Below are 18,068 nucleotides of genomic sequence, written 5' to 3' on the forward strand. Positions count from 1 at the left end.
TGATGCAGTAGCCCTCACAGGCACTGTCGGGGTGAGTGGAGAAGGTAGTGTGGCTGCCAGGGGTGGGCGCCATGTCAGGGCACAGCTCTCGGCGTTCAGGTCACGTGGGAAGCACTGTTATCAGGTTTGTGCTTGGCCCTGATGTGGGAGCTGGGAATCTAATGATTATCGATTCAATGGAGACATCAACAGAAGACTTGAATATAATTCTCTATTTTAACTCATGGCTCAAACAATGGGCATCATTTAAATAGTGAGAGCTGCAAACTAACAAATTACATCATCAAGTCTTAAAAATGGACAAATGATGAATTACTGACACTGCAGTTATACTGCTTGGTAAGCAGTTTTATGGTATATATCTACTTATTTATTTCATTTTTTATTGTAGTGAAAAACATGTAACATAAATTTACTTCTTAACCATTTTTAAGTGTACAGTTCAGTAATGTTAAGTATATTCACACTGCTGGGCGCCTGGGTGGCTCAGTCGTTAAGCGTCTGCCTTCGGCTCAGGTCATGATCCCAGGGTCCTGGGATCGAGCCCCACATCGGGCTCCCTGCTTCGGCGGGAAGCCTGCTTCTCCCTCTCCCACTCCCTCTGCTTGTGTTCCCTCTCTCGCTGTGTCTCTCTCTGTCAAATAAATAAATGGAATCTTTAAAAAAAAAAAAAAATCATTCTGGTGGGACACCTGGGTGGCTCAGTTGGTTAAGCGACTGCCTTCGGCTCAGGTCATGATCCCAGGGTCCTGGGATCGAGTCCCACATCAGGCTCCCTGTTCCGCGGGGAGCCTGCTTCTCCCTCTGCCTCTGCCTCTCTGTCTCTCATTAATAAATAAATAAAATCTTTAAAGAAAAAAAGAAAGAAAAAGTATATTCACACTGCTGCACAAACTCTAGAACTTCTTCATCTTGCAAAACTGAAACTCTATACCCATTAAACAATAACTATTTTCCCCCTCCTTCCAGACCCTAGCAAACACCATTCTACCTTCTGTTTCTGTGAATCTGACTGCTCTGAGATACCTCACAGAAGTGGAATCACACAGTATTTGTCTTTTTGTGACGGACTTATTTCACTTAGCATAATGTCCTCAAGGTTCATCCATGTTGTAGCATGCATCAGAATTTTCTTCCTTTTTAAGGCTGAACAGTAGTGGTATATATCTTTTTGAATTTGGAGAAGAGAAATCATTTTTAAATTTGCAATTTATATATTTATCTTTATTAAATATTTTGTATATCATCCCTACAAATATCTTTTTTTGATATACATAGTAAAATATTTGGTTGTATTTCCTAAAAGATACTAATTTTCTTTTGTGAAAAGAAATGCTACTTTTAAGACAAAATTTATAAGCTCTGATATTTAACATAAAATAGACAGAACTGTCTTTTTTCTAAGTAGACTGTCAAGGAACTGAAATTCAGTTCAGTGTCATATTTCATCCTAAGCTGATATTGTGTTAGATGACTTATTTGTAGAATGAAACACATATGATCTAAAAAGAGCCATGACTCCTGGGGATGGAAAGATGATGCAGGTGTTACTATAGATGGTTCTTCTAAAAACCATTTGGTTGGTGAAAGGAATCACACAAAGTAATGATTCTATTATTTCAATTCTTTAATAGTACTTTTCAAAATGGATGATGCTTCTTTAATGTGACCTTGAGACAAAATTCCACCTATGTTGATGTTTTTGGAGAAGTTATAAGAAATAGGTATTGGAATGAAGGGATTATCTTCTTTTTTTTTTTTTTAAGATTTTATTTATTTATTTGACAGAGAGAGACACAGCGAGAGAGGGAACACAAGCAGGGGGAGTGGGAGAGGGAGAAGGAGGCTTCCCGCCAAGCAGGGAGCCCGATGCGGGGCTCGATGCGGGGCTCGATCCCAGGACCCTGGGATCATGACCTGAGCCAAAGGCAGACGCTTAACGACTGAGCCACCCAGGTGCCCCTGAAGGGATATCTTCCAAAATCAGTTAAAGACTTTCAGTTTCCTTCAATGTCCACTGATCATAATCCCAAATCTTACTCTGATGGCCATATAGAAGGTTAGGAAGTATAAAAAACAAATGGTAAAAAATACAGTTTGAAGACCAACGCTGTGCTTCAAAAATGTTTCCATGAGAAATTTAAAGATTATAATTAATGTTCAGATAATCATAGACTAGGTAAAATAATAAATCAAATATCAGAGTAGCACAGCCAAAAAGCAGGTAAGTAGTATCAAAGTTATGTTCCTTTCTTCCCCAAATAGGAAAATTCCGCACTAATTCTGTATATATACATACATATATATACACACACATAAATATACAAAAAAACATATATATACAAAAAACATATATATACAAAAAACATATATATACAAAAAACATATATATATACACAAAAAACATCTATATATATAAATATACATAAATATATATATATTTTACTTACTGTTGTTTTTGTCTTTAAAGAAGATCTTAAAGGCCATACTAAGGATTCACTAAGAATTAAGTTATTGTTTGGGCCTCAAAATTGTTCTCCTTCCACATGTCTTTTAGAATCTAACTTGCCCTGCACAACTAGAATAAACAGAAAATGTAGTCTAAAGGTTAACATAACACTTACCTGTCAAGACACCTTAGAATAATAGTAGTCTTTCCCTGGAAATTAAAAAAAGAAAGAATACTGTGTTAACGTCATCCACATGTAAGATTTTGTTATTGTTCATAATTGTGGCCAAAAATAGATTTTAATCACTTGAATGATAAATTACCTGGAAACTAGAAACTTTCAGAATTGTTCCTAAGTTTGATAAGTGGAAAGAGTTAACTGTCAACTTTCCATCACAGTGTAACTACACTGCTATTATTATAATTATAAAGTCCTGCAGATGACAAATACTAGCAAATCATACCTCACTTTAGTGGTCAACTTGGCAGCTGTCTGAGATTTCCTCTCTATTCATCAATGCTAATTACTGGTTACGCAGATGATTAGTGTCTTCTAAAATGTTTTAATTCCAATTGTTGAAGTGGAAATAAAGAAGAAAGATAACATACAAATAAAGGACAAGCTGCAAATATGTTCAAAGTAAGCAATCCAGATACTGGGTTAGAATTTATTTATTGTTTTATTTGTAGAGAATGAACTTATTCTAAGTTTCTTGTTAGGAGTCAGAAAATATAGGTCCTGGTCCTCTCTGCCACTAATCATGAAACTTAACTTCACATCTTTTTTTTTAAAGATTTTATTTATTTATTTGAGACAGAGAGAATGAGAGAGACAGAGAGCACATGAGAGGGGGGAGGGTCAGAGGGAAAAGCAGGCTCCCTGCCGAGCAGGGAGCCCGATGCGGGACTCGATCCCGGGACTCCAGGATCATGACCTGAGCCGAAGGCAGTCGCTTAACCAACTGAGCCACCCAGGCGCCCGAAACTTAACTTCACATCTTAGGGATTGGCTCAGTGGCTTAATCACTGATTTCTTTTTTTTTTTTTTTTAAAGATTTTATTTATTTATTTGAGACAGAGAGAATGAGATACAGAGAGCACGAGAGGGAGGAGAGTCAGAGGGAGAAGCAGACTCCCCGCCGAGCAGGGAGCCCGATGCGGGACTCGATCCCGGGACTCCAGGATCATGACCTGAGCCGAAGGCAGTCGCTCAACCAACTGAGCCACCCAGGCGCCCCCACTGATTTCTTTTTAATAGTAAAACTTAAAAAAAAAATCTCCTACAGGAAAAGAGATACAAGAGGAGCAGCACGGGAAGCTCTAATGGAAGAAGCCTTTAGGTTCCAAGGAAAATGGTTCGGAAAATACTGGACTGACAAACACACAGAACATTTGATTAGATTATGTTTTTTCCCTAAAAACCTGTAATTTTTTTACCAAAAAAAAGATGATCACAAATAAATTACTCTAGATTATATCTGGGATATGATCAAATTGAATGACTTTTTTATAATGGGAAACATAAATAAATAATTGAAATAGGACCAAAAATGTAAATTATTGAGGGATGTTTATTGGCAGGTATTACATCAAAGTGAAAGACTAGAAACCACCTAATTGTCCCCAAATAGGGGACTGGTTAAATTATTATGACAATCCTTAAATGGAGTAACATGCAGCTATTAGGAATGATGATATAGGAACATACTTACCGACATGGTAAAACATTTATAATAGATTATAGCATAACCCTGTTTTCAATTTTTAAAATATCTTTTCCTGCTTTTTTGAGATCTACATACATACATACACATACCCATAAATAGATTGAGAGAGGCAGAGAAACACATACACAAAAATAAACAGATCCAGAGGGATATCACTAAGCTAACAGTGAATGTTTCTAGGTGATGGATTTGCTGGTTATTCATTTATTATTTTTAAAGATTTTATTTATTTATTTGAGAGAGAGAGAGCATGAGCAGGGGCAAAGGGCAGAGGGAGAAACAGACTCCCCATTGAGCAGGGAGCCCGCCGTGTGCTGGATCCCAGGATCCCAGGATCATGACTTGAGCCAAAGGCAGACGCTACATCATTCCCCTACCTCATCTCATCACCTGGGCATTTTATCATCTCATATCATCACAAGAAGGGTGAGTACAGTACAGTAAGATATTTTGAGTGAGAGAAAGACCACATTCAACTTGTATTATATTGTTGTAATTGTTCTATTTGTAGTTCTTGTTGTTAATCTCTTACTATGCCTAATTCATAAATTAAATTTTATCATAGGTATACTCTGTCAGTACTATCTGCAGTTCCAGATAGCCACTGGGGGTCTTGGAACAGATCCCTTGCAGACAGGGGGAGACTACTGTACCTAAAAACTAATGTATTCTATGTGTAAGAAAGCATAGAGTCAGAATGAATGTATTTTAGAACTGGAAGGAATCTTTGATATAATTAGCCAATTTTCTCAAATTCTCATGGTTCTATAGTGTTGATTTAAATTCTGATTGTAATTTCATATAAATGTATAGTACTAGTTGGTGGCAATTCCAAGTAAACGAACTCTACTCTGGGCACTGAAATAAACTTTTAGACTATCATTAAAATACAATCCAAATTTTTAAAAATCACTAGTAAACTATTGCCCTCAGCGAGTGGATCCACAGACTCCTAGTTTTCCTGGTTCAATAAACGCTGACCTAATACAAGTCCACTCAGAGACTATCAAAATGAATCCTCTTTCCTCCCATTACCTCAGTGACACTGGAAGTCTTTTTCTCTGACCCGTATCCCTGGAGCTCTAATTCCATAATCCTCTATGCATCCCTTCCCTTCTTCCAAAATCTTTCCACTCTATAGCTCCAGCTCCATGATTAGCAAACTCCCCAGTAACCTCAACTTCTTCTTCAGAATGTTCTCTCCAACTGTTGGCCTTACCTAAAATACGGTTGCCTCCGGACCACTTCCTCTGCAATCTTGTTAAAGAAGGCTAGGCTTTTCTACCACCCTATGTACTTCAGGGCTCTCCTTGCTCCCCAATGCCACCTTAATTATTTTTTTAAAGATTTATTTGAGAGAGAGACAGAGAGAGACAGGGAGGGAGTGTGAGCATGAGTGGGCGGAGGGGCAGAGGGAGAGAATCCTCAGGCAGACTCCCCCGAGCACGAACTGACACAGGATCCATCCCACAACCCATGAGATCATGACCTGAGCTGAAACCAAGAGTCGGATGTCCAACTGACTGAGCCACCCACGTGCCTTCCACCCACCTTTAAATAATTATTCTACTTCCCTCCTTTTGCAAAAGCCTTAGAGGCTTGTCCCGGTCTACTGTGATGGTTGTTGGCCAACTCCTCTAGCTCACAGTCTCCCTTTCTCTCTCAGCTACTGTCATTAGTCTTGTTAACTTCACACCCACGTAGGCATGGGCAACCTACCTAACACGCTGACCTCTCAGTGCCTTTGCCTCCTCAGAGAGACACTTTCCTTCACTCTACTTCTACCATACATCACTTCCAAGGTTACATCTTGAATCATTTCACCACTGGAAACTACACTATTTCCAAAATCACACATGCAAACACATTCTCCAACTACTTCTTCAGGAACACTCTGTGTTACCCACAGCAACAACTCTTTGGCCTTAGTAAAAGGCCTCAAAAGTCCACTGACCCATCAACATGTCTCCTTCTCCATCAGCTCCCTCCTACCTCCACCTCTCTCCTTTTCCATCTTGCAGTCCATAGTTTATCATTACAACTACCCTTGCAAGTACCACCCCCTCCCTAAGCTTTCTAGCTCTGTACTGCACCCACTTGGCAAAAACCAACCCTGGTAAACTCAATCACCTCCCCTTCTCCTCCACGCTTGTACCTGTGCAAGTGAGTGATGGCGGAGAAAAATTATACATGCTGTGCAGAATGTGTCACCTAAATTCTTAATCCCCATCATCAAAACGGCAGTCAGCAATGACGGGCAAGTCACATTTGTCTAGTATGTTCTCTCTCCCATGTGTTGTAACTGCTATTTCATACATTTTTCTTGATTCTCTCCTCAGAATACCCACTTGACCCTCTTCACCTGAATTACTCTCTTTCCTTACTTCCTGCTCTTCAAGCTCTGGACATCACCCTCTCTCAAGGAGGCTTTCCCAGTCTTCCAGCCTCTTGGGCTGAGTTAAGAGCCCTTGTTTCCATCATCGCATTTGTTTCCTGCAATGTTGTACAAGCACTAACACCTACGTTCCTGCACAGCAGAGTACATGTCTTTCATTTCTGTCTGCCCAGAGTCGGGCAGGATGCCTGGCACACAGAAGATGTCCAACAGATGTCTACTGAATGGATGAACAGAAGTACAGGAGAGAGAGAGAGAAGGCAGTGAGGCAGTTAGTTTCTTTGGTAAAGGGTGATTACTATCAGCTGAACAACAGAAGCATTAATTGCTTGCTTCTCTTTATTTTTCAAAATTTTGTTCTGCATAAAGCACACAATCAGAGACTTTAAAGAACAATATCCTCAAAAGTTCCACCTATGTCAAAAGAGTCTGCCAATCTTCAAAAGCAAAATTAGTTTTGACTTGCATAAATGAAAATACCCAGCTTGAATATGCCACGCTCTTCTATTAAAAAAAAGGGTGGCTTCACAAACAACAAATAAAACATGAATGGGCTCTCACAACAACAAAGTCTAGAACAACTGTTACAGAGAGTGACTAGTGGGGGTGCTGGTGGGACACTTCAGGTGTGAGCATTTGTGTGCTGGTTTAACTATTAGGATAAGCCACCTTAAAGATATGGAAGTAGCTTCTCTATACAGGATATTTTCTGTAATAGAAATTTACTTGTACATAAGACTATTAATAGTTATTTACTCTTTTTTTTTAAATCCATGTATGTATCTATATGGCAACAAGTAGGAAATTGGAAAAGTACTGTATCCAATGCAGAAATCACTCTCCTCACAACAGTAAACTCATGAAACCACATGAATTCCACCATCTTGGATCTGCAAGCCTCGACCTTTTTCAGAGAGTGTCACCAGGAGTTCTGCCTTCCTGGCAAGAACTGCTGTGGGTCAAGGAAAGCCGCATGAAGACATGATACATCTGTTCTTGCTCTGTATGGCCACTTCCAAAACCTTTTTGTCTCCTTGGCTAAATAAAACAGAAACTTACAATGAGTGGGGAGAGGTCTCTTCCTACTAATCAGTCATCCTGGGGATTGGCTGCTATATTTCCCCCATGCTTTCCACAGTAGCAAATAACCCTGTGACAAATATCATTCACATAATCCAATTACTCCTTAAATAATCCTAAAAGTAAAGTAACTGAATCCAAAATATGAATATTAAAATACTGACTTATTAACTTAGATGCTTTAGATATTTATTTACTAATTTATTTTTCCTGACTTATTTAAATGAACCCTGGCTTTTATGCTCAAATGAAGTAGAAGACCTGAATGTTTTCAAATTATGAAATAAAGAACTCAAAACATTTTTTAAAAATTTTGTTTACTCCTAATTTTCCTAGATCAATAAGTACTTTCTAATTCCTGCTAAATATGGTATTAGCTAAGCACAAAGTTAGTTTACCAACTTCAAATTCAATGGCTCCATAACCATGAATTTGAGTAAAATGTCTAAATATTATTTTTAAAAATGCAGTTATAACATTAGACAATAAAAATTATTTCATATTAAAATTCACCTGAATATTTTTCAATCACATGTTTCAGTCAGAATGTTCATATAGTAATCAAAATTATTTATTTTATTTTATTTATTTATTTGAGAGAGAGACAGGGAGAGCGGCAGGCAGAGGGAGAGGGAGAAGCAGGCTCCCCGCTGAGCAGAGAGCCCGATGTGGGGCTCAATCCCAGGACCCTGGGATCATGACCTGAGCTGAAGGCAGACGCTCAACTGACTGAGCCACCCAGGCGCCCCCAAAATTATTTAATTAACTTCCTCCTTACGGTGCACAATTCTTAAGTCCTCAAGTGACATAATGTGGTATTCCACGTGAAATCAGCTCTCTGTTGATCTGAAGGGTATGCTACATATATCAACCCAAGGATTTTAGCTGAATTCTAATTGTGTGGTGATAAATGACATTACTAGAGCCAGAGATGACAAACCAATTTTATCTCAAGTGCCAACACCTTCCTGGAATGCTACGGGTTAGATGTCATCTTCAGACTCAGTAGAAAAGGGTGCCGTGATCACTAAGATGTGTGTGGAAGATGTGTAACTAGTATCTGCTCTCTCTTAAGAAACCCCAGGAAGCATCTTCTCACAACCAGATTATATACTGTGGAAAACTGGAGAAAGAAAAATTTAGAAGTCAAGTCATTTCCTTCCCACTTTTCTACCTAGAGGATGAGGTCTGGGATGAGAACAGAAGCTCTGGGAAATAAAAGGTTAGTCAGTTTTCTGGCCCATATCCTAAGGTACTGAATGATTTATCACTTGATAAGAGGGGAAACCTATGTCAAGAGGATGATAAGACTATGCCTAGAGACTTGACAATCTAAATCAGGGTGGAGGGACGCTTGGGTGGCTCAGGTGGTTAAGTGGCTGCTTTCGGCTCAGGTCATGATCTCAGGGTCCTGGGATCGAGCCTGGTGTCAGCCTCCCTGCTCAGTAGGGGGTCTGCTTCTCCCTCTCTCTGCCCCCCACCCATGCTCTCTCTCTCTAATAAATGAATAAAATCTTTAAAAAAAAAAAATCAGAGTGGAGAAAATGAGAGAAAAATGCCCACATAAATTGAGATGTCATTGGGTATGACATTAAGAAAAATTTTAAGACAATAACGGAAGAGGGTCCAAGTAATTCACAAGAGGAAACAGCTGAGACAAGTCCTGGAAAGAATATTTACAGCGACAGATACACAACAGTGCAGGTAATAATAAGTGCAGTATTATCACAGGGAAGCAAAACGACCTCATATGAATTACCAGAACTTGTGGCATGAGACTTATGAGTAAAATATACTGGTGTAAAGGAATAAAGAGAGACAGAAGGGGAGAGAAAATACAGCACACTTTGTGTATTTATATGGAAATTCACAAACATGCAAGAAGAATGCATTTGGATGAAAATAAACAAAGAGCAGAACAGATGTAATCTTGTCATGGTAATTAGACTGTTACCTGACTGTATTAATATATCTCATGTACACATCTCTATTGGGATACAGATAAAGTCTAATGGCAAAGAGGACACCAACGATTCAAAAAAGTGCTTACATCAGTTTGAATTCAGTTTTCTGTCACTCCTAAAGGAAACAATCCAGACTCAAACAGAAACTAGGATCAGAGAGAGGTTAAGTGACTCATTCTAAGATAGGATTCTATACCCAGATAAACATTCAACCCAGAGTGAGAGAAAATAAAGGAATTTTTAGACATGCAGGGTCTCATAAGTTTTACTTCCCATGTAATGCTTTCCCAGGAAACTACAAGAGAATGTGCTCCATCAAGGTAAGTGAGTAAACCAAGAACAGGGAAGACACAGGATCCAGGAAACTTAAGTTCCAACTCAAGAAAGAGGCAAAGGGAATTCCCAAGACGCTGGGGAAGGATGGTAATTATGCAGCCGCTCGTGTGAACCACAGTACAGACTAGCACAGTGGGTCAAAAGGTGGCAGGACTCTGGCTGGAGAGGGGAACTTTCAGATGATCTGATACAACCGCCTAGATGAAGATTATATTGAATGCCTGTTGGGGATTGTGGAATCAGCAATATGTAGCTGGGGAGCCAGCTTCAAGGATGGTCCCGAATGATCCCCCTTGCTGGTGGTATTCACACCCAGGTGTGGTCCCTTACACTGTACCAGAGTTGGTCTTTGTGATCAATAGCTTATGGCAGAAGTGATGACACATCACTTTCCAAGATTAGGTTATAAAAGGCTGCAGCTTCTATCCGGGGCACCTGTTCTCTTTTGGATCTCTTGGTCTGGGGGAAACAAGCTGCCATGTTGTAAGCAGCCCTACGGAGAGGCATATATGTGAAGAATTGAAGCCTGGCCAACGGTCATCAAGGAACTGAGGCCTCTTGCCAGCAACCATGTCAACAAGCTTAGAAACTGATTCTCCAGTTTAGTTGAGCTGTTTAATGACTTTAGTCCCAGATGACATCTTGACTACAACTTCATGAAAGACCCTGAGCCAGAACCACATAACTAAGCTGCTCTCAGATTCCTGGACCTCATAAACTAGGTGAGATAATGTTTGCTGTTTTAAAAGCTGTTAGTTGGGGTGCCTGGGTGGCTCAGTCGTTAAGCGTCTGCCTTCGGCTCAGGTCATGATCCCAGGGTCCTGGGATCGAGCCCCACATCGGGCTCCCTGCTCCGCGGGAAGCCTGCTTCTTCTCCCTCTCCCTCTGCTGCTCCCCCCTGCTTGTGTTCCCTCTCGTGCTGTGTCTTTCTGTCAAATAAATAAATAAAATCTTAAAAAAAAAAAAGCTGCTATGTTTTAATTTATTATTAAGTAGCAACAAGTAACTAATGCATATAAAAACTAAGGTACATATACATCAAAGCTAAGCAAATAAAAAAACAAGGCATTTTAAAGATTCTGAAAAAGTTACTCAGGAGAAAAGAAGTAGGGGCGCCTTGGTGGCTCAGTTGGTTGAGCGTCCAACTCTCGAGTTTGGCTCAAGTCAGGATTTCGGGGTCATGAGACTGAGCCGCACGTCGGGCTCTGTGCTGGGTGTGGAGTCCGCTTGAGATTCTCTTTCTTCCTATCCCTCTGCCCCTCCCTCTGACTGTGCACACACACTCTAATAAATAAAATCTTTAAAAACAAAACAAAAAAAGAGGGGCGCCTGGGTGACTTAGTTGGTTAAGTGTCTGACTTCAGCTCGGATCATGGTCTCAGGGTCCTGGGATGCTCTCTCCAGGACCCTCTCCAGGGTCCTCTCTCTCAAATAAACAAACAAAACCTTAAAAAAAACCAAACCAAAACAAAACAAAAAACCAGGGGCGCCTGGGTGGCTCAGTCGGTTAAGCATCTGCCTTCGGCTCGGGTCATGATCCCAGGGTCCTGGGATCGAGCCCCGCATCGGGCTCCCTGCTCAGCCGGAAGCCTGCTTCTCCCTCTCCCACTCCCCCTGCTTGTGTTCCCTCTCTTGCTATCTCTCTCTGTCAAATAAATAAATAAAATCTTAAAAGAAAGAAAAAGAAAGTAATCCATTTGGCTCAGCAGCAAGTAAGTTTTAGAAATAATAAATTAACATACTGATTTAGTCCCAAATTATAACAACAACTATGTTGCAGATGGGGGCTAGAAGTGAGTGTTTAAAAGAAACAACTAGGGGCACCTGGCTGGCTCGGTCAGTAGAGAATGCAACGCTTGATCTCCGGGTAGTGAGTTCAAGCCCCATGTTGGATGTAGAGATTACTTAAAAATAAAAAAAAATCATAAAAAAAGAGCTAGAATTAAATACTCTTCTACTATTATCAAAAATTCAACAGATAATGTCTAACATTTTAAGTCTAAAAATAGCCTATAAGCTATTTCATAGATAAGTAAATTATTAAAAAAAAAAAAAACAGTAAAAGCTATTAAAAAGGCTGCTTTAAGGAGAGGCCCTGAACAATGTGGAGAGGTTCGGTGATTTACTTTATGCACCTTTTAAACCATGTATGTGAATCACTTTAATAAAAGTAATGAAAAGTACAGACTGTAACAAAGGGCCCAATCTAAGAAAATTAAGGACAAAACAGCATATATGAAAAAGACAGATCTCAAGCTCAACCTTAGTGAACAGGGTTATGCGATTACTAGAATTCTCCTGAGAATTACATATTAGTATAATTCCAGTTGAGAGTTACTAAAATCATGACAGAAAATCCGTGACTGATATGGAATCCATGACACAGAAGGCATGACCGAAAGAAATGAAGATATTAAAGCTGAAACAGACTCAGGGAGACAAGTGGTTGCCATTAATTATTTGAAGGGCAATTTTAAAATATCTGAAGGTTTAAAAAGCAGAAGAAAAATCAGACCTATTCCTATACTATTTCAAGTCAGAATTAGGACCAAGAATTAGGACCTTGGAATTAGGAATACCAAGTATTTGTATATTTTTACAGGTCAGAATTAGGAATATTGGCAGTTACAATGAAATGCAGGTTTTCTTGTAACTAGAAATTAAGGAAAACGGAACAAGGCTGCCTTGTGGAAGACAACTCCCCCATTGCTAGAGATAGTCAACCATAAACTATACGACCACTGTTTATAGTGGCTCTTACTTAACCTTTTTGAAGGTGCTAGAATGCTGGGGGAACCTAATTTCCCATAAAAACACACTGATACACAATCACACACAATTCTGCATACATTTCTAGAGTTCATCAGCCCTAAGACGTACCTCCATTGACCCGAGTAGAAGGCTAGAGTATCTACAGGTTTCCTTCAGTTTCTGCGACTCTAGTTAAAATAAGTGAAGGGTAAATGTATCATACTGTACCCGGTCCATGTTCCTGTTATCTATATGCGTGTTTCAGCTGTACACGTTACCAGAACTATGGCCATCGGATTAGCATTTATGGTGCTTTGGGGAAAGAGGACTCTTCCTCCAGGTGGTCTAATTTGAAACAAGTGCTCCTCCGGGCTGCTGTGGCCCACGTCAGAGCATACCACTTGACAACAGAAGTGCCCAGGCTGGATGTTAGTCCCCACTCACCCATGCACAGGACACCTTCATACAAGGCACAACCAGCTCCAAGGTAACCAGCAGGCCAGAGACTGGTTATCTGGCTGAAGAGCTGAAGTATCCAAATTTTTACCAAAGTATTACAATGAATTTTACCATTGGTTGTTAAATCATCATAATACTTGGGGGGGAAAGTAGGAAAAATGTGCATTACCCCATTTTTACTTCCAATGAAGAAAACAGATTTTTCTCCAATTTCAAGTCCATCACCTTCACTTCCACTACTTCGTTTTTCCACTTCGGCTTTTGCGATTTCCCAGAGAGTTTCACTAGGAGAGGCAGAAAAATAAAATTTAGAGAATCAAAGGGAATCCTTTCCAATATTTATTTCAAGCTCAGAGAAATTTTATTTCAGTTAAATTTATAAAACAAATCAACATTATTTCCTGGGGGACAATAAGCTGATAAAACCTCTGAGGATTAGTCATTTTCTTTGTCCTGGTTCATAGAAGAAAGCTGAAAATGATAAGCAGAGCCTTTGTCGCTAGGATTTGAGGCTGCCTTATTTTGGGACTTCCAGCCAAGGTTGAAAGCTGTCTGGGTTAGTTTCTCAGACATGTACATGAATGTACAAAGCATTTTGGACATCTACAACTTGAAAACCACCAATATCTAGGAAAATGGGGAGCATGTAAAACCAGCATACCAAATAATCTTTGTTTTCTGAAATTTTTCTTTTTTGTTTTTAAATTATATTTCTGGCTCAAGAGTCCCTGTTTTAATATATAAAATATAATGAAAGAAAAAAATAATCTAAAACCACATTTTGAAAATCATCTTCCCATTCATCTCTCTACAAACATATGTATTTTTTCACAAATAAGATTATACTTTTTTTTAATTAAAGCCAAAATGAAAAATGGAGTATTGAACTAAAAAAAATACAAGATTTGATGTGTTCCAAGCATGAATCTGCTACTTTCTACATATACCAACTTGGGCAAATTATCCAACCTCTCTGGATTCTTCATTCCTTTATTAATTCAACAAATATTTATTGAGCAGCTAATATATGCAAGCTTCTGTGCTCTTCCCCAGGCTCACTTCTGTTTCTTCTCTAAAATGCCAATAAAGAAGAATACCAACCTTATAAGATTATCATGATTGTTAAAATGTGGTAATTCATTCCATTTAGGGCTTGACCTAAATATAATTATCTAAAATTATTGAGAGCTTATAATAATTATTCAAGAAACAGGGATGAAGAAAGGGGCTATAAAAGACCAATAGAGGTGTCCCTAAATGTCTGCACTAAAATGTATGCACTTATTTCACAGGTGAACTCCCTGAAAATCAGTCCAGGCCTGTCTGCTCTTCATTTACACACCATTCTTTCAAAACGTGATTATCTGCTTTCCAAGCTCCCAGCAGAGAGGAGAGCAGGAGGTGCCCCTGGTGGAAATTTGTAACTATAACCATGTGCAACCAATTATCCCACGATGGGAAGTAAGCTGACAATTTTTCACATTAAGATTCGTAAACTCAACAGAGATCAGGCCATGATCCACAAGGTGAGAAAAACAGATTTATCCTGCTCTGGACTCCAGAACCCCTCTCAGTTCCTGACCTCCTTATAAGTTGTTCAGAGAAGGTTCAGGTGTGATCTTGAGAGCAGGAAATTAAAACTGACATCACAGAACTGAAGAGCTAAAATATATTTTACAGGCCCCCCTTTAAACGCCATCTTACACTTTTCACATAGCTTTCCCAAGTTTCCCTCATTTATTGTTGTCCTGAAACCCTGCACCAAGAAGGGAGATGCGGAGAACTCTGAGGAGGTGGCTTTGTGGTCTAATTCACTGCCTGAACCCCTGCTTCTAGAACATTCCTTGGCCTGCAAGAAATTTTTACTTAATAAGTGAACGGTTGGAGTTTAATGATCTTTCAAAATCTTAGTTTTCTACCCGGGGAACTTTTCTACCTGCTTGTGACTGAATCCATATGCTCAAGGGTAGTTCATAGGGATCCTTGACCATCCAGACATTGGTTGCAAGCAAAAAAGATTCAGAATTTTCTTCCACAGGCAGGACCTCCTAGGCTCCTCTCCCTAAATATACCCCCAGCGGCCCTCCCTCCCCTGCTCCTTCCAGGCTGGGGTGGGAAAGAGAGGAAAGCCAGAGTCTCGAGGGGAGCATAAACCGGGGGCAAACAAGGCTGCGGGGGATACCTGGGCATCGTGGCTCGACAGCCCCAGCGTCGTGGGCTCAGCGTTTGGGGCCTGCTTAAAATCAGGACGCCAGCGAGCTCCGAGACCTGCCGGATTGTGCGGACTCTTGGGTTGCCATGGGAGCGACGTCACAGGCTGCGTTGCGTGCGACAGAGGGCATCATGGGAAATGTAGTTCTCAGCGTTCCTTTTCAATTCTCGCTCAATGCCTCATCCTCTATGTGAGAGAATGAGGTGAGCCGTCTGACAGACCTGGAACCTAAAAGCTCTGGGCTGGAAGTGTTCTTTTACTTAAAAAGTATTCTACTAGGGGGCTCCTGGGTAGCTCAGTCGTTAAGCGTCTGCCTTCGGCTCAGGTCATGATCTCAGGGTCCTGGGATCGAGCCCCGCATCGGGCTCCCTGCTCCGCGGGAAGCCTGCCTCTCCCTCTCCCACTCCCCCTGCCTGTGTTCCCTCTCTCCCTGTCAAAAAAAAAAAAAGTATTCTACCGAGTACCAGACTATATGGCAGGAATGTCTGCTCTCTCTTTTCAGTCACTTTTCTCTCCCCGCCAGCGACACTTGGGAATGGAGGGTGAAACAAACTCCTGAGCTGTTTTCTAGTGATTTACTAGAGGAAAAGAATATTTGTGATTTTGGTATTTTCCAACTTTATGCTTGTTTAGTTCTTTCTGGGTTTATGCAATAGCACATCATTTATTAAGTTAATAAAGCAAACGCATCTCCATGATACTTCATTATTTTATCTCCGAATCAATAACAAACATTGAGTTATTACTATATGCATGAGCGCTACGCAGAGTATGGAATGAAGAGGTAAGTAAGACAAGATCTCTGCTCTTGAGAAGGATGCACACAACTAAAAGAAAGCCAGTGCTATAAGCTATTGTAGAGAGGTATAAAAAAATCACATCATAAGAGTAAGTAATTATGCCAAAGAGAGTTGAAACCTTCAGGGCAGTGACAGTATTTGATCTATTTTGAATGCTTGGTAGACCTAGCCTCTCTGGCCCAAGATGTTTTGAATATTGAAGGAGATACTCTCCTTACACTCTTTTGCCGTTTGGCTTGGTGTAATGGTGTGATGTTCAAGAAGGTGGGCTTTAGATGGACTTAGATTTCCGTTCTGACTCAGCCACACTGGCTAAGTTGCCGCATTGCCACAGTGTAAATCATTCAGTATCTCCAAGCCTCAGTATCTGATCATGTAAAGCAGGGGAAATTTATGAGTTTGAAATGAAATAAATATATGTAAAACATAAATTATGTGTGCCTGACACATTATAAGTGCTTCATGCTTGGTATTATCATGTTGTAAGCTACCGATCCGCAACTTTGAACAAAGAAACACAAAGATCACATTCCTGGAAATGAAGCAAAAAAAAAATTTTTAAGGAACAAAAAAAAGCATTCACGACATAAAATCTTTGGGATCAAAATCCTCCCAACACCTAGGTGCATTCTGAAGACATAACAGACTACAGTTGCACATAGAAAGGGATGTAAAAGGAGTGCAGTTCAATAGAAAGAGGATGATCGCAAGGGAGGTTGGTACATCTGCCATTGAATCAGCAGCTATATCTTGGAGCTAGCCTGCCTATAAGTTCACAAACTGGTGTGGGACAGAGTGTAATGAATTATAATAATTTGAGTTCTGGAACTTTGGAAGCCCTTTGTATGTTAATTAGGAAGCCCTGTTGATATGAATAACAAAAGTGGCAGCTAACATTTTTGCCATTTACTTGCTATGTGCCAGGCACACTACTAACATCTTAAAGGTATAATTGTTTGGATAACTGGGATAGAAGGTTGAAGAAAGAAGCCTGGTAACAAGGAAGGTAAAAGTTGTCTGGCTGGGCCCTGGTCACCAGCATTGGTTCAGAGGTGAATCAGGGGATTCTGCTGATCTCGTTGAGCAGATGAGTTCCCTTTTCTACCCTTATGCCTCCTGAGGCTTCATATTTGGACAAAGCGACCTTCCTGGGTAGATGAAAATTGTTCTTAAGGTAGGAATATATAAAGATTTGAGCTCCCCTACTGGGTGACCCCTAAAAGACTCAAGGATTTCAATGGTGGTACTAGAGAAGAAGACAATTTTATGATGCTTGCTGGGTGGAATAAACAACAGTGCAGAAGAATACAGATGTGCGCAGAGTGTATTTGGGGAATTGTGAATGGTTAAGGTGCAAGCATATAAAGTGGTTGACTATGGTGGGAGAGGAGACTGGGCAGGTTGATTGGGCTTCGTTGAAGGATCTTGCAGCCTGGATTTTACTGTGTTGGTTGTAAAAAACCAAATATGATTTTAAAATAGGGGTGCTCTAAGACTGGACCTGAGTTCCAGTGAGATAATTTTTTGCAGCTGTGTGAAGGATGTTTTGGAGTCTGGAAGTCCATATGGAAGCTATTAACAATAGCCCAGACAGTGACAGAGTTTTCACATTTTTCCCCTTGTTTTCAAAGTTATATAAGCTTATTGTAGAAAAAAAACAGTGTAATAGAGAAGCAATACCTATTAAACATTTTGGTGTATTTCATTCTAATCTGTCCTCTTACAGTTGAGATTTTACTGTAAAGTTAATTAACATTCTGATTTTAACATGTATTTCTCATCTCAATTTTTAAAAATCCATCGTAGGGTGCCTGGGTGGCTCAGTTGGTTAAGCGACTGCCTTCGGCTCAGGTCATGGTCCTGGAGTCCCGGGATCGAGTCCCACATCGGGCTCC

General features: G+C 40.1%; 1 protein-coding gene across 1 annotated transcript in view; it reads right to left on the reverse strand.

The window, feature by feature from the left end:
- DYNC2LI1 (dynein cytoplasmic 2 light intermediate chain 1) overlaps nucleotides 1-15,423 on the reverse strand; it is a 41,393-nt gene extending 25,970 nt beyond the window's left edge. Inside the window, exons 1-3 of the mRNA XM_021701184.2 lie at nucleotides 15,344-15,423; nucleotides 13,331-13,445; nucleotides 2,625-2,659 (exon numbers count right to left, since the gene is read on the reverse strand). Of these exons, the coding sequence (XP_021556859.1) occupies nucleotides 2,625-2,659; nucleotides 13,331-13,445; nucleotides 15,344-15,351 (158 nt within the window). The 5' untranslated portion in view covers nucleotides 15,352-15,423. The remainder of the gene's footprint in view (nucleotides 1-2,624; nucleotides 2,660-13,330; nucleotides 13,446-15,343) is intronic.
- Between the last annotated feature and the right edge of the window lie 2,645 nt (nucleotides 15,424-18,068).

The sequence above is a fragment of the Neomonachus schauinslandi genome, chromosome 10 (genome assembly GCF_002201575.2).
Source record: "Neomonachus schauinslandi chromosome 10, ASM220157v2, whole genome shotgun sequence".
Taxonomy (NCBI): domain Eukaryota; kingdom Metazoa; phylum Chordata; class Mammalia; order Carnivora; family Phocidae; genus Neomonachus; species Neomonachus schauinslandi.